This window comes from Lethenteron reissneri, chromosome 17, assembly GCF_015708825.2.
Source record: "Lethenteron reissneri isolate LAM-NWPU_2019-01 chromosome 17, ASM1570882v1, whole genome shotgun sequence".
Lineage (NCBI taxonomy): Eukaryota > Metazoa > Chordata > Hyperoartia > Petromyzontiformes > Petromyzontidae > Lethenteron > Lethenteron reissneri.
In genome coordinates this window covers 3,947,274-3,970,176 of record NC_083795.1, presented here as the reverse complement: position 1 = coordinate 3,970,176, position 22,903 = coordinate 3,947,274, and the positions used below count along the sequence as shown (strand labels likewise).

Below are 22,903 nucleotides of genomic sequence, written 5' to 3'. Positions count from 1 at the left end.
GCGCGTGGGGGCACGGCGGCGGCGGCGGCGCCCGTGCCAAACGGTGCTCCCCGTTCGCTTGAGTTACGGCGCGAGGCCCCCGGAGTGCGGCCCCATAGGGGGCTGGTGTCTTGAGAAAATGTATTTTCATTGCTCCTCGCGGCTCGGGGCTATTCGCTTGAACATCGAGACACCGTCGGCGTGACTCGTGCCAGGTGAAGGGGACCCCTTGCGCCGGTCGCCGCATTGCGAGGTCGGCAGCGGAGGGGGAGCCGAGCGGTGGGTCAAAGTGGTCCAGATGCCGTTGCTGGCTTGAAAATCCAAACTGGATTTTTGTTCGGAGTCCGCAGAGACGCACGCAACTTTAACACAAATGAAACGGGCTCTCATGCATGGTTGCCACAGAGCGTAACAAAGTCGCAGTGAAACAATGGAGAGGGCAATTGAGAGATTTCCAGATAAACTTATAAAAGAATTGTCAATGCAATGACCTCATTGATGCTGTGCAAAGTTTAAAGGGAGAAAGTTAAGCGCTTGGGATTTTTTTAATCGGGGCCAAAACAGAAGCATACTTCACCATGGTGGGAAATGCTCACCACGACCGTAAATTGAACTCGGGTCGCCGGGATCGAAGCGCAAGTGCGCGCCAGCTGCTGCGCCAGCGTGTACAATCCGTAGCCACACGTGATTATAATCGTAGGTGCCCAAGCGAATTACGAGAAATTTCGCTTCTTTGCTTTGCGTGATGCTTTTCCAGCGCGGTTTCGCTCTGCCCAGCAAGGCGAGCCGGCGGCGCTTTGGAGCGGACCGGCGTGGGTTACAGGTGGTGGGTCACGTCGCGGGCCGAAGGCCCCAGTGCAGGAAGGAGGCGGAGGAGGAATGCTGCTGGGTAACGGTGTGTGGGTGTGGTGCCCGAGTGGGTCCGTGGGAGGGGAGGGGGGGGGGGCGGCAGGTGGGGCCTGTCCTCACTCGCCGCCTCCACCATACCTCCAGGGCAGAGCCGCCTCTGACCGTAACGCGAGCCCTCCTAAAGCCGGCGGCGGCTTATAGCACCTGTGGGACCCCCGAGTCGTGGAGGTGATGCTGAGCGAGGATAAGGGTTGCTGGAGGCCGGTGTGTTGGGGGGAGCGGCGGGGGGGGGGGGCATTGAGGGACAAAGCGGTGTCTGTTAGCCCCCACTGGCTCCGAGGGGGTGTGCTGTTAGGCCTGTGGGTTTTTGGGCCGACGGCTGAGGCCAGGGTGCTGTATACAAATTCAGTGAAACTATTTTATCAACTCTTCGAATGAGCACACTTCAAAATGTTTGGATTTGTCTTGAAGTGTTTAGTTTATGAAGGCTCTTAACACACACACACAGAGTATAGTTTGTTGACTATCGCGGCAGTGGATCGCCATTGACCGCCCAGCGTGCTGGTGATGACTCGACGCAGTATCAGCCGGTGGCTGTCTGCACCGTGAAGGGCGCTGCAGAGCCACCCTGGCACCGGTGGCGACCCACGGTGGGCCCAGGCTGGGCCTGCAACCCAAACGCGTCCGTCCGTAACGCGGCACTGAAACGGAACCATTCCATCACCGGTGGACGTTCCGGCCATCTACGAAGAAGAAGATCCATGACCCCAAACGTAGTACATTTCTAGGTTTTCCCCCCCCCCCCTTCCTCTCGGCCAGTGATATTGACAAATTAGTTTTTTTTTTATGTTTGCATTCGTGCACCGCTGCCAACGCACGGATCACGCAAAGAAGCTGGAGTGGCCAGCTGCGTTTTTATATAGCCACGCACATGCAGTCTTGGAGTGTTAAAAGTACTTCCACGTAACCTTTAAACGATATTTTTCGGAAATATTTACAGATCGCCCGGTCCGCCCGTACAGGTGTGACCGTGTGAGAGGGTGTCTGTTAGTGCGTGCCAGGATGCAGGCTTCTCCACACGGCCTGCCTGCCGCGTCCTTCCTTGGGGTGCGCGAGCGGCTTGCGGTGTTGCGGTTGAGCCGATGGAGGCGTGTTTGGTTTAGGAAGAGAGGGGCACGGGCGGGTGGGTGGGGGCAGCAATGCGTGTAAAGAGGCGATGTAAAGTAGAAATTAAGAAAAAATTGGGATTGCAAAGGGACGCGGGTGACAGTGATTCCTCAGTGAAGGTAACGGGGAGGCGTGGTGAGGCGTACACCGCGGTGAACGTGAACGGTGCGTAGCCGGCTGGCCCGTAATTACACCTTTGGGAACATTGCTCAGACGCCAACGCAGGTGGAGGCTTAAGGAGTCGCATTATCAACGAGCTGCAGACAATGGGCCCCACTGTGTGATTTCATCAACTGTTCGTGGCCATCGAGGAGTCCCCTGGTCGCTCGCATTCTTTTCACCCCAATGAGGCGGTGGAGGTGCCTCTTGTCGTTCGCATGGGATTAGGTGTTGGATGAACTGGACTTGTCTTGTTGTGAGCATCTGCCTCCCGACCCGAGGTGTAAACACTGGAGTTTGCGAATCGTCATTTTTTTATAATGTTGTGTGTTGTGTTACGAAGAGGTGAAAATGGTGAGATATATAAACACACGCTGGACCTTTTTGCCAAGCTGGTTTCAAAAAGGGTCAGGAACATATTTATTTGGAACTAAACCATAACAACAAGACATAATAAAGAATGACATCACTTGTGTGAAATTGATTTAACTCGTTAATCCCCGTAGAATATACTTTAATCGTCCGGGCTTTAAAATAACATTCGGATACCTCTGTTGTGACTTTCCAAAAGAAGACGACATAATCTGTCAAACCATGTGTTTGGACACGTGTTTTTTTTTAAGGATAGGCAGGCATGTACACTATTGTATCTTCTATCCAACCACCACCTAACCCCCCCCCCCACCACACACCCCCACGTACCCCGCCCTCCCCCCACTGGCTGGAGCAGTGGAGATGATGACGACGATGACGACGACGACGACGATGGCTGTTTGAATCGTGCTGCTGTTGCGCTGTGCGTGTGGCTGCAGCTGAGGCACCAGCACTGGAGCCTGATCATGGAGAGCGTCGTGCCCTCGGACCACGGCAACTACACGTGCGTGGTGCGCAACCGCCACGGCACCGTCAACCACTCCTACCAGCTCGACGTCGTCGGTGAGCGCCCGTTCGCGAAACGTTCGTGAAACACTCGCGACCCGCTCGCGACCCGCTCGCGAAACACTCGCGACCGGCCCGTGACCCGCTCGTGAAACGCTCGCGAAACGCTTGCTGACCCGCTCACGACCCGCTCGCGAAACACTCGCGAAACACTCGCGACCCACCCTTGACCCGCTCGTGAAACGCTCGCGAAACACTCGAGAAACGCTCGCGAAACACTCGCTGCCGTTACCTTGTCTTTTTTTCACAAACGTTCGTCGCGATGTGAAGGATACGCGTGGTAATCTCACGGAGCGGTGCGAGATGACCATGCAGTTCGGGGATGGACCGAGGAGTCCTTTCAAAGAGGTCCATCAGAGATTGCTACAAGAGACGGCAGGTTATCATTGTCCCAGACTCTTTGCACACATTTAGAGTGTGCGGGGGGGGGGGGCGGAGCTTGAGAGGCTGTCATCGGTCTGCGAAACAAAGGTCGTAATATGCGTGAGATTAGAGGTGTGTGTACGATTTGTGTTTTTGTGAGACACACGGCTCCCAGACACGCGTCGGTGTTTTGTTGCCCACTTTCGCGATAATTGCGGCGACATTGGACACTGCGGCAGCGGCGGCCGTGGTCCTGGCACCAAAGTGACGGGGAAGGGATGCGAGCGGATTAACACCACTGATGGTTAATGTGGTCAGGTGGGGCCCACATAGTGGCTGGGTGTTTGTACGGCGGGGATCGGTGTCACCCATCGCCAGATATCCCGTCCTCCCGTCTGTCTTCAACACAATGAGCCATCTTTCCTTCCCTGCCCATCTCTCATTATTTAATTAATTTATAATTATAGTCTTTTTTGTTTACACCGTATATAAATGTGAAAAACACCCATAAAGTTTGAGCCAACTTGTACGAGACTAGGTCCAATGCAGCAGTCGGTGACGTGTCTGAATTTCGGTGAAAATCTGCTGCCACCCTTCAGTGTGAGCGATGAAGAGGGCAAATCACACCGAGGTCGTGCGTTTCATCCGTGTCGTCGCGACACGAATCTGGCCCTTGGTCCGTTAATGTAACGTAGGTCTGCTGAACGTTAAATATTTAAACAGTGAATAAAGAATCAACTTAAAAATAGAGAATCACCTCCGTCGCACGTTTGCTCCTCGTGCACGTGTGTTTGTTCCCCTCTTTTTGGGAAGATGACACGAAATCGACGTACGGTGCAAAATAAGTTCTACATGCATACAAACGTGTACGTTCAGCTTCTTTATTATGGTACGTAGCCAACCGTGCTAATCGGAGGTGCGGGGGAGAACGACAACAAACTAAACCCAAAAAGCAGTTCTCAAAAAATTACTTTTTCAATATAGATTATTTGAAAGTGCATAGCTCCAGTGGCTTCCTAATATCGGAAGGAACAGCGTTCCAGACGCCCGCAGAAGCGCATCTGAAAGCGCGCGATGCGGTGACCGTCTTTGCTCGACGGCTAGTCAGAAGCCGCTGCTGCAAGCATGACCGGAGTTCGCGTGATGATAGTTTATCTATCTTGAGTGCATGTGCTATGTACCAAGCTGCAGTTGGATCACGGAGCTTTGTGAAGTGTACATCTCAACACTGGCTCGGTGCAAATGAGCTGCAGCCTCAGTCACTTGATACACGCACGAACACACACACACGCGGCGTTTTTGTTTGAAAGTGCCTTCCCTCTCTAACTGCAGGCGGCGTCGCTGTTTGTGCAAATAGATATCGGCTTGCTTTGTAGGCACACACTTTGCAATCAAAATGATATAACGCCAAGTGCTGAGCCACCGCCTTTGCTCAAGCTCCATGGAAACATCACTTCCAAGGTTGTTTCATTACAGTTATGAGGAACGTTTGTGCCGTATGGGGAGCGGTAGTGTAACGATTAGCGCGCTGCTCTACGAAGCGGTTACCCGAGTTCCATTCTTGCTCATGGCCAACACCAGTACCTGGTGTGGTGTGTAGACATCGCCACTGGGGAGACAAAGGCGGCCTAGCATGGTGCTGGAAACCCATTCCCTTCATGTTCCTTTCCGGCCTTCATTGATGCTCGCTAACAACTCTTGCCCCTCCAGCCTCTTAAGGCTGTATGGGGGATTTTCGTCTTGTTGTCTGAACTGAGCATAGACCGGGACAAAAAACATTGGTCAAGCTGGAAATTAGTTAAGCAGTTTATAAAGTGGCTTTTTGTTATTAGTGATATAATCACAATTAAGTAGGTTAGGTCTGCACTTGTTTAGATGCATACCACTTATGACGGTCACCGATTTAATCAGAATTAAAACATTCGCGCCTGCACCATGTCGGATTTCTTACACGGACACGCGCTACATGTCTGCCGCAAAATATATTCGTAACAAAATGTGGAATCTCAAGAAGACCACCCCATCAGCTGTGAGCGGAACGGAATCCGCATCGTGTTACTTGTGTTTATATCGCCCGAGCTTGTACACGCTTGGGCGTCCATGGATACACAGCGCTTTGCCCAGGGCTCGCCTCGCCATAACACAGGCAAGGTGCGGTGGTATAGTCTTCGTGCATCGCAGCTAGAGGGGCCCGGGTTTGATTCCTGACTCGGGCAGCTTTTTGTGCGGAGGTTCTACGTTCTCCTGATATTTTTGCATCGGTATATTTTTTTAGGTGTTCTCCTGTTACCTACCACAAGTAAAACAGACGTACAATTTAACTGTTAGTGGCCAATTCTAGATTTGAAGCTTTCGTGACTGCAAGGATTCATACTCTTAGGTTTTTTCGGTAAAGTCACGTAGGTAAAAAAATTCAATTAAAATTAATACAAGTAAAATAAAAAATCACGACGTTTCGGAGGCAACACAAGCTTCCGTCTTCAGGTGGAACCGTCACAGCACGATTGCTGTATCAAGTAAAGTCTTTACCGAAAAAACCTAAGAGTATGGTAGTGGCCAAACATCCCGATGCCTAAATATTCCCTAAAAAAATTACGCAGTTTGGATTACACAGGGCAGCAGCGTTACGCCTCCTGCCGCTTGTGAAAACCTGGCAGGACCCTCCTGAAAAAGAATCTCGAGACTCGGTGAGGCTTTCCTCGATAAACGAGCAGCGTAGTAATAATAATAAGATACAAAATGTCTATCAATCTCTTTTTATCTTCATCGCCTGTGATGATCCGTTTGATCAATCATCTTCACAGCCCATTTTTAGGTCATTGCAGTTAATTATCTGCCGTTGCCAGGGATGCAGACTTTGAGAGATAGCTACGGCTCGGGGTGGCTTTCATCCAGCAGTGGATTGATCATGGCTGATGGTGATGATAATAGAACGATTGAGGATCGGTTTGGGATGGCTATATTTTGTTCAGGAGATTTTGTTGTTGTTGTTGTTGTTACAAAAGCGTTCTAAAAACCTGCACATGACCGGTGTGGTTTTGCGGTTATGGGGAATTGGCCAGTTTATACCCAAATTTATGGGCGAACTTTAGCTTTGAGAGGGGGAAAAAAATCGTAAACAGCGAAAACGCGCAGTTCGAGCGGCCGCGGTGGCCGCGAGCGCCGCGGCAGGGGCCTCCCACGTGGCGGGCGTCGCGACGACGGCGGCGGCGGGCATGATGATTGCCCGTATCCCGTCCCGCCCCGCCGCTTTCCGAGGGGCCCCTCATTACGCCGGTACGCGGCCCTCGCCGCGTGCCAGTACGCGACTTCCTGCCCCCTCCCCCCCGTGTGCCAGCACGCGCGCTCATGCACGCACACACACTCGCTCATGCACGCACACACACACGTGCGCTCATGTACACACACACACACTCGCTCATGCACACACACATGTGCGCTCATGTACGCGCACACACTCGCTCATGCACGCACACACTCGCTCATGCACGCACACACATGCGCGCTCATGCACACACACACAAACACACTCGCTCATGCGCACACACACTTGCTCATAAACTCACACACGCGCGGACGTCGACAACTAAGATCCCCTGTATAGCCTCAAGAGACTTTTAAGGCAAGTTCTTTGAGCGAGTAGCACCGATGAAGGCCGGCACGGCACACGACGGGGGAGGTGGGTGGCTCGCAACACGCCCGGCCGTACTTTGTCTCCCGAGTGGCGATTTTTACAAACCACACCAGGTGCTCATTTGAGGCCGAGTCGACCTGACATGGACTTTGGCTGGTGGGTTCTGTTTTGTTTCATTTCAAATGAAGCCATCCAGAAACGCTCCAATACAGAACACTCGCAACGATATACCAAGAACAACATTTTACCAGTGCAACTTTTTTTGCTCGTTCCATTAATAACATTCGCTGAGGCGATGGAGCTACGAAATGAGCTCGTGTGCAGTTGCCCGGTGGATTATTACATATCGGGATCGCGAGAGACGTCAGCAGCTTGGGGAGATCTTCATCCAGCAATGCATGAGCCATGGCTTCAATGACGATGATGATAGTCCGCCATTTTCTCACGGCGCTTGTTCTCAATTGCTCCGGATCGGTCCCTCACCTCCTTCATCTTTCAACCCTTTGAACCTCGCCCCCTGGAGAACTCGCTTATCCTGACTCGCGCAACCTCGGGGCCCCTTTCCCATCCCCGCCCTGCAGAGCGCTCGCCCCACCGGCCCATCCTGCAGGCCGGCCTGCCGGCCAACCAGACGGCCGTGGTGGGCAGCAACGTGGAGTTCCACTGCAAGGTGTACAGCGACGCGCAGCCGCACATCCAGTGGCTCAAGCACGTGGAGGTGAACGGCAGCCGCTATGGCCCCGACGGCTCGCCCTACGTGCAGATCCTGAAGGTACGGCGCGCTCGTTGTGTCGAGGGCGATGGGGCGGCCCGGTCAAGCGAGTTGAATGCGCGTTCCCCAATGGCCAATTGGGATTGTTTTTTTTTTAAACGTTCAAATGGAATGTGTATACGGCTGTTTATTAATAGATGAATGCGTGCCGTACGTGTTTATTATTGGATGTCCTCAAGTTACACGTGTGTGTTGTGTTTTTATGGAGAGAAGTTGTGCAGCGGTTAGCGCGCTGCACTGTGAACAAAAGAGATCCGAGTTTGATTCCTGCTCATGGCTACCAACACCGGTGACGATTATCTAAACCGGTCCCGAGCCTCCCCGAGGTCGATTGTATAAACATCGCCACGAGGGAGACAACGGCCATTCGTGGTGCTGGCCACCCACCCCCTCGTGTGCCGTGCTGGCCTTCAAAGGTGCTCGCTAAGAGCACTTGCCCCAACAGTCTGTCAAGGCTATGGGGTTAGGCGGTCTTTGTGTTTATGGATATAATATTGATTTTCTTTTATGTTCAAGAGTGTGTGTGCGTGATGGTCCCTGGAAGAGTGATCAATCTCAGTCTGCGACATCTGTGCAATGTGTGACATTCGCCATTAACCCCCCTCTTTTTTTTAAGCATCCCGAGCCGGCTACACGCACATAACTTAAATTGCCGTCGGCGTGAAACGCATCGCCGTCCCCTCGTTGGCCCAGATGCGGCGGCAGTGCCGGCCTCTGGCGGGGGGGGCCCCCCGCTGGCCCTCTCGAGACAAGAGAGTGAGGAGGCTTAAACCGAAGCAGACTTGACTGACGCTCGGATTAATCCTAAAAAGCGGCGCACGGAATCACTCGTGGACACCACCCCCCCCACCACCCCCCGACTGCTTCCTGAAAAGAAAAAAAAAACTTAAAACAAGCCAACGACAAAAAATATATATTTTTACCGCCCCGTCCGTCGGATTGAATGGCGATGGAGACATGGTGCGGGGTGCGGCCCATCTTGCCCGATGGCTGGCCACCCCCCCCCCCGCCCGTCCCGTACGCTGCGTCTCCGCCGTGGCTCACGGTCTCCTGTGTGTCGGTGTTGTTGTCGTTGGTCGGTCTGTGTGTTGTAGCGATCGGGGATAAATAGCCCCAGCCTGGAGGTGCTGACGCTCCACAATGTGAGCGAGGCGGACGCCGGAGAGTATGTGTGTAAAGTGTCCAATTATATAGGCGAGGCTAATCAGTCGGCCTGGCTCGCAATACGAGAAGGTAACGCAACAGTCCGACCGCCCGTCCGCCCGCCCGCATGACCGCCACGGCCGCCCTGCGTGTTGCTGGGTGCATGAGGGGCTCCCCCATCCCCCCCCCCACCATCGCTGCCCCCCCCCCCTCCCGGTGCGCCCGTCCGCCTCCTCTTCGTCTGCTCCGACCCTCCCTGCGCAGGGTGGCCGGGCGCAGGGCTCCGATGGGCGGTGGGTTCGGTTGGATTCCCCCGCTTGCAAAATAAGGTCGACTCTTCCCGAAAAGCGACGTTATTTTCAGTGCACGGATCAAAGGCCATGGAAAAATCCCCACAGTGCGGCTCATTACAGCTCTCATTCCTCCTGCCGTTCACCGCTGCTCTGCGACGATTCAACCACTCTCGCTCTCTCTCTTTTCTGATATTCGAATCGTAAGTTTGACGTGTAACTTTTTAATGCAACATTAAGAATGGAGCTTGTTTAGTATCTCTCTTTTTGCTATTTTACCTCTTAGTCGGTTTTAATATAAACACGTTCTGTTATTGCATAACTGTTCTTTTTTTAAACGATACTTGATTAATCCACTTCACGTGACAAAACTATCAGTCTTTACCTGCCTTGTTCTAATACCGCTGCTTTATAGAACTCCTTGCATCACATGGCTTCGGTTGTGATCCTTCTCCTGCTGTTCTTGCTTCTGCTGTCCTCATCACTCACCCTGTGCCTTGGCAGCCACAGGGTGCGGGCCAAGGCAAGGCTGCGATGAATGAGTTGCACTGTGGGCCAATTTCTCCATGCCGAGGTGCCTGGCATGGCCCTTAGAGAGGGTCTGCCCTGGTGGTGTAGGGGTTAAGGTGTGTGCGTCCTGGTGCAAAGGAGATGGTTTGTTGTTGGTGCTGTAGATGTTGGTTGCATTTACCCCTCTCTCTCTCCCCGTTTACCCCCATTGCCATTCCCCTGTCTCCCCACCCGCCCTTCCCTCCCTTCCCACAATGCACCCTCAAAAAACTTCTGCAGGGTGATGGGGCTACGTTAGAAACCCCATACGCTGTTGGAATTTCAATGGAGTTTTTTGTTTTGTGTCTCTCTCCTTCCCTGTTCACCTTTCTATTGTGCTTTTCCGTTTTTTCTTTCCATTGTTTATTTTTTTTAGACGGCCGGAGTCAATACCACAGACAAGGAGATAGAGGTCCTCTATTTACAGAATGTAACATTTGACGATGCTGGGGAATATACTTGTTTGGCGGGTAATTCCATTGGGATCTCTCACCACTCTGCATGGCTGGTTGTCATCCCAGGTATACATGGACAAACTTCAGGAAGGCAGCCACTAGTCACAACGCTGCTTTGAACAGATGGTCCCAAGGCCTCGGGCCAGAAGGCTTGCACTGAAGCCGCTTAAATGAGCCGTAAAAAATGAAACAAAAACCCTACTGGCGTGTGTGTAAAAGCCAATGCGTATCAGGCAAAATCTTGCGATGGCTTCTCAGCTGAAGCGTGAATTTGCGCAGTCTTGGTTTTCTGTGTTTTAAGTTAATGTTTCTATATGTTAGCCGTGGTTATCATCACAGTAACAATCGGTGGAGCTTCAGTTTACCGTTATCATCGCCATTGCCAGCAGCTCACCGTTAACTTCATTGCATCTTGACGTCTGTCATCACAGAGAATTATGATGTTCATCGCACAATTTGCAAAATTGCAATTTCCACTGTCAGGTCACGTTACCCTGAAGAGACGTTACGAATTCTAAATTAAAGTCATTATTATTGCAACTTACATTTTTTTCAATGCCAAACTGTGCCAAAGTCAGACAATGCCACCCCCTTTTCTCCGGTCCAAAACCCCCCCCCCCCCCCAACATTTCTTTGGCTTTTGCACACGACCGTCGAGTGAGAGCTAAGTCACGATCCTTAAACTCCGACACGGCCTTGTGGCTACCAAAGCAGCGTTTCTAGTGGTAACGTCACATATTTTATGTGCGGTGTCTTCTTTGATAAATGCTATACGCGTGCAGTTTCCTACAAAGTGCTTCCGATTCACTGAAACTTGGGAACACGGCGTCGCGAAAAACAAACGGCAGCGGAGCCCTGTCGCAGGGGGGGTCCTTTCAGTGTCTGCCATTGTGGCTCCTCTGGGCACGAGCAATTTGCATCGGGTGCACGAAACGCAAAACACGGTTCACAAAGTTGGCGGCGAGGCGCGTGGGTTCGGTCTCCAAGGACAACTCAATCCCAACCTCGTTGTGTGAAAAGTTATTATTACGTTGCACATTTTTACGGACTTAAAAGAAACTTCCATCTCGTTTTTGCATCGTGTGGTGGTGGTGGTGTATAATAATTGGCTGCTCACGCTCAGCAGTTGGCTGGCTCCTTGTTGCTAAATAATGTTACACTTGTCGAATATCTTTATGCTCATCGAGAGATGCGCACTAACACAGGCACATTACACCCAGCGGTTCTGCGGCTTAGCGCACAGCTTCCATTTGTCGCTCATTTTTAGAACTGCTTATCCACGTCACATCAGAATGTGGGACATCGATTTTCAGCGTTACTCTTGAGAATTGCCGCCCAATCCGGCGTTTATTACGTTGTTTTGGCCCGTGAGACGGCGGCTCGCATTTCCTTCAACGGCGCGATCCGCACGGCTTCAAAACGTCGGCGTGTTCCTGCAGTTGCGCATCTGCGTCTACGCTCAAATTATCTCCCATGGTCCGGCATCCCTCCCGGCCCCCATTGACTCCCAAACGCGACGCTAAATCCGCCGACGAATTTAATTTAAGAGTTGCTGCTTTGGACCAGCTTCGGGGGAGCAGGTTGCCCTACGCGCAGCCACTGAACGCAGCAGCTGAGAATCTCTGCATCCAGTGTTTGGCGGGGGGTGGGGGGGCGGTGGGCAGGGGCAGAACTCTCAAGGGGAGCCTCCGTGTGGGCAGTATGCGCGCGCACACGCGCTCCTTGACCTCCGGGTCAACCGTTTGGCGGTTAACGATAGCATTGATTCGTCAATTTGGAATGATACGCGCGCCGAGGCGTGCGTGAGGAGGGTTTACAATTTGTCCCAAGTTGTACGCGAAAGGTCGGCCTGCTGCATCTAGGCTAATGGAGTGGACAAAATTGTACAAGTGAGACACATAATTGGTCTTGAAATTAAATCGTATATCCCGATTCGTGTTTATACCTTATCGAATCGCTTAAGGCGTGAACTATTAATAAGCCTGTAAACTCTCGGATTAGCCTCATGACGTGCATTTATTGTTTACAAAAATAATTTACTTTAATAATATAGATGTAGATGCTTATTTAGAAACATACTTTAATTGGCAGTGGATTTAGGTTTATTTTGTTATTTTTGGGATTTGTGCCAAATACTATTTGAAGAGGCATCTAATCGCTGGCTGTAGGTGCTCCCTTGCAGTCATAACAATGAAGCATCGGGTGGCCAGTTTAGCCCGTGACATGAGAGGCTTTAAAAAAAAAACTTTCTCCGTACACACGAAATATAAATTTTTACACACATGCTTTTTTGTCATCATTATTACTTCACGGATTTCAGAGCAACAGAAATCACCCAGGTTAGGTGTGGGACAGGCACTGGCTGCCATTGATTCTTGCGAGAAAGTCCCCATTTGACTTTTGAGCAGAAAAGTCGCCGCGAAAACAACAGATTGTTCATGTGCTTGAGCCGCCATCCCTCGCCAAGAGAACCAACGAGATGGGATTTTCTTTTAATCAGCCACACTCTTAAAATACATTCCAAGAAAAGGACGCAACAAAAAAAAACCCCAGGAAAACGTCCGTAGAAAGCCTGTGTGTCCAGATGGGTTCAGATGTAATCGGAAGCACTTTGTAATGTCGTGGAAAGTGTGCAGTTTGTATCCATTCGCGTGTTTTGTTTTTCTGCATGTGGGTGTTGATGCCTAGCAGCTGATGCCGCTGTCTTTATTTTACGAAGCAGCGGCAGCAGCAGTTGTTCCCTCTCGGCGCCTCGATAATAAACGAGCCTCCGGTTTGGGCAGATGCTGCTCTAAACTCGATTATCTGGCCGAGAGGGACTGCTAGGAACTGAACCGGAACTGCTTTAGCTGACAAAAACACAAACACTTGATCCAAATACGGCTCTTTTACAAGTCAAGTGTATTTCTTAGGGTTGCATAATTGACCACAGTACTGGAGTACAATTGAATATTTTTTTCTATTGAAATGTTAATTTTGCATATGCATGCATGCTAAATTACGTGAAAAAATGCAATTTTAAATAATCACAAAGGCTATTCAAATTATTATGAACATCTCACATGCAATGTTGGCCTTGAGTTACATTTAAGTGTGATTTAATAATTCATTTAAATAGTATTGGTACATTATTTAGGTCTTGTGAAATAGATATTAGCCTAGCAATTAGGGTGGGTCTCACTGATTAAACTTAACATTGAAAAAATCATTAATATTTTGAAACATGTACACGAGGGGACTCATCAAAATATTTTCACAAATTCTAACGCATCTTTGACACATTCCGCAGTCTCAGTCCGCTAAAGCAGCCCGTGTTTCGGTATTCCTGATAATGCCATGTTCACAGTTGAAAGTTTGAGATATTCAAACTGGATTATCAGGAAAACATTGCTGAGATATTGAATGTTTCTTTTACTTTGTTTTAATTTTGTGTGTGCAGTCGGCGCGTTTAGTTAAGTAACTAGCGATGCTTATTAATCGCATTGAGTTCAATTTCGATTTAAAGCTTTCGTGACTGCAGGGATTCATCTTCTTGGTTCTTTCGGTAAAGTCACGTAAAAGGGAAATAATAAAAATAAAACATAATAAAATACAATTTTCACGACGTTTCGGCCACAACGCAAGGAGGACGGCTGCTTGCGTTATTTCCCTTCTACGTGACTTTACCGAAAGAACCGAGAAGACGCATTGAGTTCGTTTAGCAAACTTAACACGATTAACACACAGTACAGTTCTAAGGACCAGGTGCTCCTACCTGCCATAATCAAATGCATTGTTTAATCGTTAACATTTAGCACTTATTTTATGCAGCTTATCAACACAGAAGTGCATAATACTTACATTGCGTAATTACCGGACGGCACCGTCGCGTCGTGCGTTTTCTTCACACATTTCGTTGCTTGACCTCGTGCCACCGTGACCCCCCCCCCCCTCCCGACAGCGGAGAGCACTGAGGTGAAGGTCGGCCTCGCTCCCCCAGATTATTTGGAAATTGGCATTTATTGCACGGCCGGCTTGCTCATACTCATGATGATTGCCGTCGTGGTATTTTGCCGAATGCGGACGCCTAAGGCGCAGAAGCCGCCCTTCAATGAGCCCAAACTCTGCAAGCTCTCCAAAGGCATCCCTCTCAAGAGACAGGTGATTGTGATGATGATGATGGTGTGTTGTGTGTGTTGTGTGTGTGTGTCAGTGGTAGCGTAGTGGTTAATAGGGAGCGGTAGTGTAGCGGTTAGCGTGCCGCGCTTCGAACCTGGCAACCCGAGTTCAATTCTCGCTCGCAGCCAACACCAGTGACGATTATCTGAACCGGCCTTGTACCTTGCCTAGGTCGACTCAGCCTCAAATGAGTACCTGGTGCGGTGTGTAAACATCGCCACTGGGGAGACAAAGGCGGCCGGGCGTGGTGCTAGCCACCCACCCCTTCGTGTGCAGTGTCGGCCTTCATACATGTTCGCTTAACAGCACTGGCCCCAACAGTCTGTTAAGGCTACACGGGGATCTTTGGTGGTGGTGGTGCCACCATTTGCAGTCGCACCATGTGTGTGTGTGTCAGTGGTAGCATATTGGTTAAGTGCACTGCGCTACGAACCCGGCAACCTGGGATCAATTTCCACTTGCGGCGAACATCGGTGGGGTATATCGAAACTGATTCTGGGCCTCCCCTTTGTCGACTCAGCCTTAGATGAGTTCCTGCTGCTTACTGACTCCTCTTCGCTCCCCGTGGAGCATAAGGCACCAAGAAGCCCACAACATGCCGGACGGTCTTTAGCAGCGGTGTGTTAACAAAATGCCCGGGGAGACAAAGGAGGCGAGGTGTGGTGTTGGCTAAATTACTTTCATGCGCCGTGCCAACCTTCAGAGGTGCTCACTAACAGCACTTGCTGTGCATGGACAACAGGTCTGTGCACTGAGGAATTTACACATTTTTATCTCTGAAGCCCTCTCCTAGACTGCTAGAATAGTTCGAATAGGAAATCGACAATGTCAAATGTCTCAGTCTGTGTGTGTGTGTGTGGCTGTGGGTGTGCGAGTGTGTGCGAGTTTGTGATTGTGGGTGGGCATGTGCGTGGCTCTCTGGGCATGACGTGTGTTTGTGGGCATGCCGTGTCCATTGCGTGCGTTCAACATCGACGTCCATTATTAACCGCATGTGGGGATCCCGCTGCTGCCGCCCCCAGGTATCGGTGGAGTCGAACGGCTCGATGAACTCGAGCGTGCCGCTCGTGATGCGGGGCGGCCGCTTCTCGTCGGGAGACTCCCCGACGCTGGCCGGGGTCTCAGAGTACGAGCTGACCGAAGATCCACGCTGGGAGTTCTCTCGGGAATGGTTCGTCACCCGTTATCATTCTCGTCACGACCATTGCTCCTACTGTTCTTATTCCTCTTCGCTTGTTACTCGGCAACGAAGCAATGATGAGGCGTTTGACGATTTTACCCCACCCTGCCATCGGAGGTAGAGCCGGGCAAACCGATGCACGTGTACATAATAGTTGGGCGGGGGGGGAAGATTCCACCGTTGGCCTCTTCACGCAGGGCGTGGCTTGAAGGGGGTTTCCCACCTTCATGAGGATGCAGGATGCCAGGGCAATCACAATTGATAAACAGTCCCGAGTAATCCACCACAAAAAGTAGCCGATTACTATTTTTTGTCGCCTTAATAGACGAATCACTCAGCTGTAGTCACAATCTATTACCCAGATTCAGTTCGAGATTATGTATATTATATTTTTTTATCTTTAAATGATTCGCCTCCAGTTCCTGCAGGAATCGGCTGAACCCATGCTGTTCGGTAAAACGCACGAATTGAAAAGTCGCTCCCAACGCACGCGATGAATCGTGTCGTATCGTGAGCTAGCGAATCGATGTGAATCAACAAATCGATTCTTCGTCAGGTAGCCAGCGGTCGCGACATTCGCCGTTGCCCCAACAGTCTGTTAAGGCTACGCGCCTGGGATCATTGTCTTTATTGCGTGCGCGTCTGCAGGCTGACGCTCGGCAAGCCGCTGGGCGAGGGCTGCTTCGGGCAGGTGGTGATGGCCGAGGCGTTGGGCATCGACAAGGAGAAGCCCAACCGCAGCCTCCGCGTCGCCGTCAAGATGCTGAAGGGTGAGCCGCTCGCTCCAGCACGCCGCACGCTCCGCCCGCTGGCGTGGCGGCCGTGGGAACGCTGAACCCTGACGTCACCGTCAGTTGGCCGTCGACACCATTGTTATCGTCGTCGCACACGATCGATTCGCTGCCGGATGAGGGCACCCACCCCCCCCCCCCAAAGTCGGCGCCACCTCTCACGATCCAACGATGCAACAACGCGTCCAGCACCGGCACACGAACCGTTGCCGCTGACACGCGTTGACAAATATTAAATCGTAACTGCTTTTATAATTCTGTGTTTTTGTCTGAACGATCGACTTCATCCATGGGCTCTGACAGTCCCGTGTGTCTGTTCGCAACGTACTCTGAAACTGCACCATAAATGCACCGACGTATTGTTACTCAATTTACGTACCCTAATGGCATAGCTCCCTTGGCTGCAGTGATGTGATGCATTCGCCCTTTTGTCCGATCTCCCACACGCAGAGGACGCCACGGACAAGGACCTCTATGACCTGGTGTCAGAAATGGAGATGATGAAGAACATCGGGAAGCACAAAAACATCATCAACCTGCTGGGGGCGTGCACGCAGGGCGGTGAGTGTGGAGCGGCGGCTCCCTCGTGATGGGGATTTGCACGGTTTCCGTTATTGCAAAGGCGACGTGGACAAATGCGGTGCAGGAACAGAAGCCGATCGCTCGTATGCATGCATGCATGCACGTGGAACTTCTTTCACACCTTACGTAGCCAGCCGTGCTCATCGGAGGTGCGGAAAGTGCACTTGGTAACGAGTTGCTGCTCACTCAGACGCACACACCATGTGACAGATTACGTAATACATCACACACCATGTGACAGATTACGTAATACATCACACACCGTGTGACAGATTACGTAATACATCACACACCATGTGACAGATTACGTAATACATCACACACCATGTGACAGATTACGTAATACATCACACACCATGTGACAGATTACGTAATACATCACACACCATGTGACAGATTACGTAATACATCACACACCGTGTGACAGATTACGTAATACATCACACACCGTGTGACAGATTACGTAATACATCACACACCGTGTGACAGATTACGTAATACATCACACACCGTGTGACAGATTACGTAATACATCACACACCGTGTGACAGATTACGTAATACATCACACACCGTGTGACAGATTACGTAATACATCACACACCATGTGACAGATTACGTAATACATCACACACCATGTGACAGATTACGTAATACATCACACACCGTGTGACAGATTACGTAATACATCACACACCGTGTGACAGATTACGTAATACATCACACACCATGTGACAGATTACGTAATACATCACACACCATGTGACAGATTACGTAATACATCACACACCGTGTGACAGATTACGTAATACATCACACACCATGTGACAGATTACGTAATACATCACACACCGTGTGACAGATTACGTAATACATCACACACCGTGTGACAGATTACGTAATACATCACACACCGTGTGACAGATTACGTAATACATCACACACCGTGTGACAGATTACGTAATACATCACACACCGTGTGACAGATTACGTAACGGATCACTGAAGGAGAAACATTGAGAGGCGGGCGGCAGGGGTTTCAATCTTCATTGCCAGTCCTACTTCAGCAGATGGAATTCCCGTGCCAGTTCTATCAGTCCATTCATGTATGTTGAACTTCTTTTGCACCGTACGTAGCCAACTGCGCTAATCGGAGGTGCGGGAAACCGCTTCGTAGCTCCCGCAGAGTGATGCACGTCGACCCAGAGGCACGATGGGCCGAGTTCATCCACGTCCGCGATTCGACATCTTGACCTTCCGGTTGCAATTTGGATTCATAAGTGATTTGACAACCTCAGCATCAAGTCGTCGTAACTCGGTCTCAAAATGTGGATTCTGATAATTGCCATTCCCAGCGCTTATCCGACCACCTCCATTCCCCCCCTCTTAATCCCCCCCCCACTCCACCCCACTCCACCCCAGGGCCCCTGTACGTGATTGTGGAGTTTGCGGCGAAGGGGAACCTGCGCGAGTTCCTGCGCGCCCGCCGGCCGCCCGGCACGGAGTACACGTTCGAGGGCGCCGCCAGCGCGCAGGGCGAGCAGCTCTCCATCAAGGAGCTGGTGTCGTTCACCTACCAGGTGGCGCGGGGCATGGAGTACCTCGCCTCCAAGAAGGTTCGCCGCTCACGCCCGACGACGTTGTTGCTTGCGTGCCCCCTTCACCTTTCTGACGTTGCCGTAAGGAATCGGACAAACAACCCTTTTCCCGGATTTTGCTCGAAAATGCATCGACGATAGTTTTCGTGACAAAGGGGTTATTATGAGAGGAGTACAGGTTTCCCTCTCTTTATACGGTATGTGCGTTCCACAAAGCGAAACCGCGCGGCACGGCTGGCTGCCGAGTAGCGCACATGGTACATACGGTACAGTACACACACAATGTTGCCCCACGTCCGATCGCATCGCCGCGTTATGGGTGAATTCGGACCAGATAGAGAGAATTTTGGGGAGAAATAGGATATACGGGAAACCACACGGACCAAACCCGCATAGAGCGAGTGGAACCATTAATATTTATCATAATTGGTACTGCCGTATATGAACGAGATGATGCCACTTACACACGCGGTTATTTTGGATGCTTCCAAATCCCTACCTTTGTCCACCCAGAGGCATTAACGGGCACACCACATTACATTGTGCTGGAGGAGGTCACGTGTGGTGGGGCAAACCGCGGGTACACTTCTGCCCTCTTTCTTCCAAGATGCTTTAACGAGCATGGACGAGTTAGGCCGACGTGCCCTCTGCAAGGGCTCTCGAAAGCGCCTTCGACTGCGAGGCCCCTCCCGTCCACAGTGGCGTGAGCGAGCAATTGCAGGGCTTGCACATTTTTGCCTCCAATCTTCGTTGATTCGCATCGCGCGCTCTCTCCGCGACGATGCTTGTGCGACGCAGTGCATCCACCGAGACCTGGCGGCACGGAACGTGCTCGTGACGGACGACAACGTGATGAAGATCGCGGACTTTGGCCTCGCCCGCGACGTCAACTACATTGACTACTACAAGAAGACTTCCAACGTGAGTCTCGCGTGTTCCGTGGCCTCGCGCTGCCTCTGGCATCACGCGCCGTGCGTCCCGCTTTGTGCCGGCCTCCCGCTTAACCGGGAGAGCAACGGCAAAGGAGGCTGCGAACGTAACGAAGAGGGACGACAATTAGATAACGGGCGTGATTCACGAAATAAAAAATATTGAAACGGATTTGGGCAGGGCATCTCGCGAAGACATCACGTGACAGATGGGCAGTGTGAACAGCAGAATGGAGGCCGATGGAGGGAGAAAGGGAGGTCGATAGAAAATGAGACGGCGGTGCGAGGTTAGAAGATTTGGAGGAGCGCGCAGGATGGAGGCGGTGGGGGATCGTGAAGGGTGGACGGCATTGGGTGGGAGCCCCTTGGCCCAGTGGTGGCTAGGAGATGTTAACTCCCTCGCCTGGTATGCAGGAGTTCGTGGGTTCGATCCCGACCCTGACGCCTGTATATTTGGAGTTTGCGTGTCTCTCCCAGTGGTCGCGTGGATTTTTCTCCCGGTCCTCTGGTTTTTCCTTCCACATTTAGAAACGTGCGTTGAGAGTATGTGGCTGCTATAAATTTCCAAATGATAAGTCGCTTCGTTGAGCTATCATTTGTGACCAGATCGCTGCTGAGAAAGATTTAGGTAGCTCAGGGGGAGGGCCTTACCTGGTCAAATAAAAATAGTTTCGTTTTTAATGGTTTATGTTTGTGGTTCAGAAAGAGCGAGGCTGCTTTCTTGGCTGTTTGCAGCTCAGAGCCACCATCACATGAACCATTGAGCACTGCTGAAGCTCACGGCTGATTAACGCAACGCTTATTATATTATTTTGCTAAATGGCTGCAAGGAATTGCCACTCTCATGGGGTAGCGGTACAACCTCCCGTGTAGCGACTTGGTGAGTTGTCATTGGTCCAATTCAACATGGGATTAATTTTTAACTTTGGTGAACATCACTTGACAAAACATCAGGTGGATTTTATGCAGTCATTTTAGCCGTCGGCGTGCATACGTGTCGTCACAGATGTTTTTACGAGTAATGAAGCCGAATTAAAATTAAGCGGCAACCCAGTTAACCGTTGCAAACAAACTTAATTCGGGTTTTCTCCAAAGTAAGTATGGTTAATTGACACCCAGTGACAATATAATTCTGCTATTAAATTATTTCAGGTAGTTAAAACATCCACTTGTACTATAGTTGCGGTTCTAATTGCTTTAGAAAATGTGCTTTAATTACAATTTAAAATGTAATTACCATAACATAGCCTTATGTAGCACGTGTGCAGTCGGGCTTTTACAGTAGCCGTAGTAACGCCCAGCTTCATAACCAAGTACATTTAAGCCAAGCCAGCAGTGCCAAGTGAGTGAATAACATTGTCGGTTAACTTAATATTGTATAAATGTAGACATGTCTAATATTTCACGTGAATATTTTGACATTTAGGGAAAAACAACAATTATCAACGTATGGCACGGGCAGGTTTTGTTTTTTCCCCAACTCGCCCTCTTTGCACGATTTCCTCAACAAAGGCTTCGTGCAATTTTCGTGACCGGTTATTTTTACAGCTACAGGTCAAGCAGATTGGCTTACGCCCTTTGTGTGCAGGCATTGGAGAGCGGGCCCCCCCCCACCACCATGCCCCCCCACTATACCCCCCCCCATCACTCCCTCCCCTTTGTCACTGCGGTTTGTGGAGGGTGTAGAGAGGGGGCCGGTGAGGGGAGTTTGTTTTGCTTTCGCCGGCGACGTTCGACACGACACCGGCGTACAGAATTTTTGTCACGGTCATGAAATGGTGAAAGGAAGGGAAAGCACGGTTATTTATTTTTCTTGAACATTTTATATTCGAAGAATAGGAGGGCAGAGACCTTTGAAACCGTTTTGTGTAGCTCATGGGAAATGAATTATTTTTTTAGGCTTGCTGTGGTCGGAAAGGATGAGTTTGAATGTTTTTATTGGGTTGTTTGGATATGATTTTTTTGGTATATTAGTATATTAACACGATCAAAGGCCGTACATATCACAGTGCCAAAACCCAAACCAGATTTCCTTCCATAGATATCTTTATCGTGAAAATGTGAGCTTTTTTTTATAATAACTTGTATTGAGATAAAGACAATTCCTAGAACTAAATTCTTTAAAGTTTAAAATATTTGACGTAGGATGATGGCAAGAATATTCCTTACATTTTAACATGAGAATATTGCTCGTTCTACTTTGCAGTGTAGGGTATGGTGCTTATTTTCCAGATCGGCATGCAATGTTCCTTCACAAGTTAATCATTCTTGAGCCTGATCTGTCACATTGCCTCCTTACAGATTGGCCATGTCTAATAATGAAGGTGCACTTCATTAACGCCGCTCAAATCCCAAAAAAAAGAGGGTATCTAGGCATTTATAACGTCCAAGTAAAAAGGAACAGGTGCGCTGCATATACAATGTTGCAATGAAAACGGAGACTTGCGTTGCGCCCTTCCCCAAAAGAGACGTCTGTTAACGGCATCCCTGCTGCAGCTGAGCCAGGCTGCTTGGGTAAATCGTGCCGCTTAAAAGGCCCCAGCAAAGAATAAGCACGTTCGGCGTTGTAGCCACAGCACGGGTGGCTGACTTGACTTGGGAATCTGTCGGCGCTTTTGGTTGCACGCACGCACGCACGTATACGCAGTCACGCACACACAGAGGAAGACGTAACTCGCTCCGGAGCGGCAGACATGCTGCTGCTGCACGTGGTTTTGCCGTTAGACGGTAGACGCTGGACACTAAGTGCAATTTATAGAAGCACGCCTCCGATAAAATCGAGACACGTGCTTACATTACGCTGGTGACGGGAGGGAAGGCAAAGGGAAAAGTTCTGATATGAGCACACTGCTTTGGATATAAGCACAGCCGGCCTTGCCCCCAAGTGAGCGTGCTTTTACCTGGATTCTACCGCACGGCCGACCGGATTGCAGCCGCGTTGATCGTTGCGTCGCTCTCGCCCTTCAGGGTCGTCTGCCGGTGAAGTGGATGGCGCCGGAGGCCTTGTTCGACCGCGTGTACACGCACCAGAGCGACGTGTGAGTACACCACCACCGCGGGTGGGGGGGGGGGGTAACTTGTGAGTACACCACCTCCGCGGGTGGGGGGGTGGTAACTTGGCTTTCACTTCTTGTTTCTTTCGGTAAAGTCACGTAGAAGGGAAGTAATAAAATAATAAAAATAAAACATAATAAAACAATTCTCACGACGTTTCGGCTACAACGCAAGCAGCCGTCTTCAGGTGAAGAATGAGACACTACCAAACTAGGAGCTTATATATAAGCTGCATTGGGGGTTGAAGAGCGCCTTAACAAAAAGAATGTGCATGTGAAGAGGGATTTAGCATATTCATAAAAAATGCGTAGGC

General features: G+C 50.5%; 1 protein-coding gene across 3 annotated transcripts in view; it reads left to right on the top strand.

Moving 5' to 3' along the window:
- LOC133343336 (fibroblast growth factor receptor 2-like) overlaps nt 1-22,903 on the top strand; it is an 83,789-nt gene that overhangs the window by 48,904 nt on the left and 11,982 nt on the right. For 2 of the 3 annotated variants that reach the window (XM_061552863.1, XM_061552861.1), the window contains 10 exons: nt 2,967-3,090; nt 7,672-7,862; nt 10,221-10,365; nt 14,240-14,439; nt 15,480-15,628; nt 16,286-16,407; nt 16,879-16,989; nt 18,432-18,625; nt 19,406-19,528; nt 22,504-22,574. In XM_061552863.1, the coding sequence (XP_061408847.1) occupies nt 2,967-3,090; nt 7,672-7,862; nt 10,221-10,365; nt 14,240-14,439; nt 15,480-15,628; nt 16,286-16,407; nt 16,879-16,989; nt 18,432-18,625; nt 19,406-19,528; nt 22,504-22,574 (1,430 nt within the window). Of the gene's footprint in view, nt 1-2,966; nt 3,091-7,671; nt 7,863-8,956; nt 9,096-10,220; nt 10,366-14,239; nt 14,440-15,479; nt 15,629-16,285; nt 16,408-16,878; nt 16,990-18,431; nt 18,626-19,405; nt 19,529-22,503; nt 22,575-22,903 lie in introns of all 3 variants that reach the window. The other variant, XM_061552862.1, reaches the window with a different exon arrangement.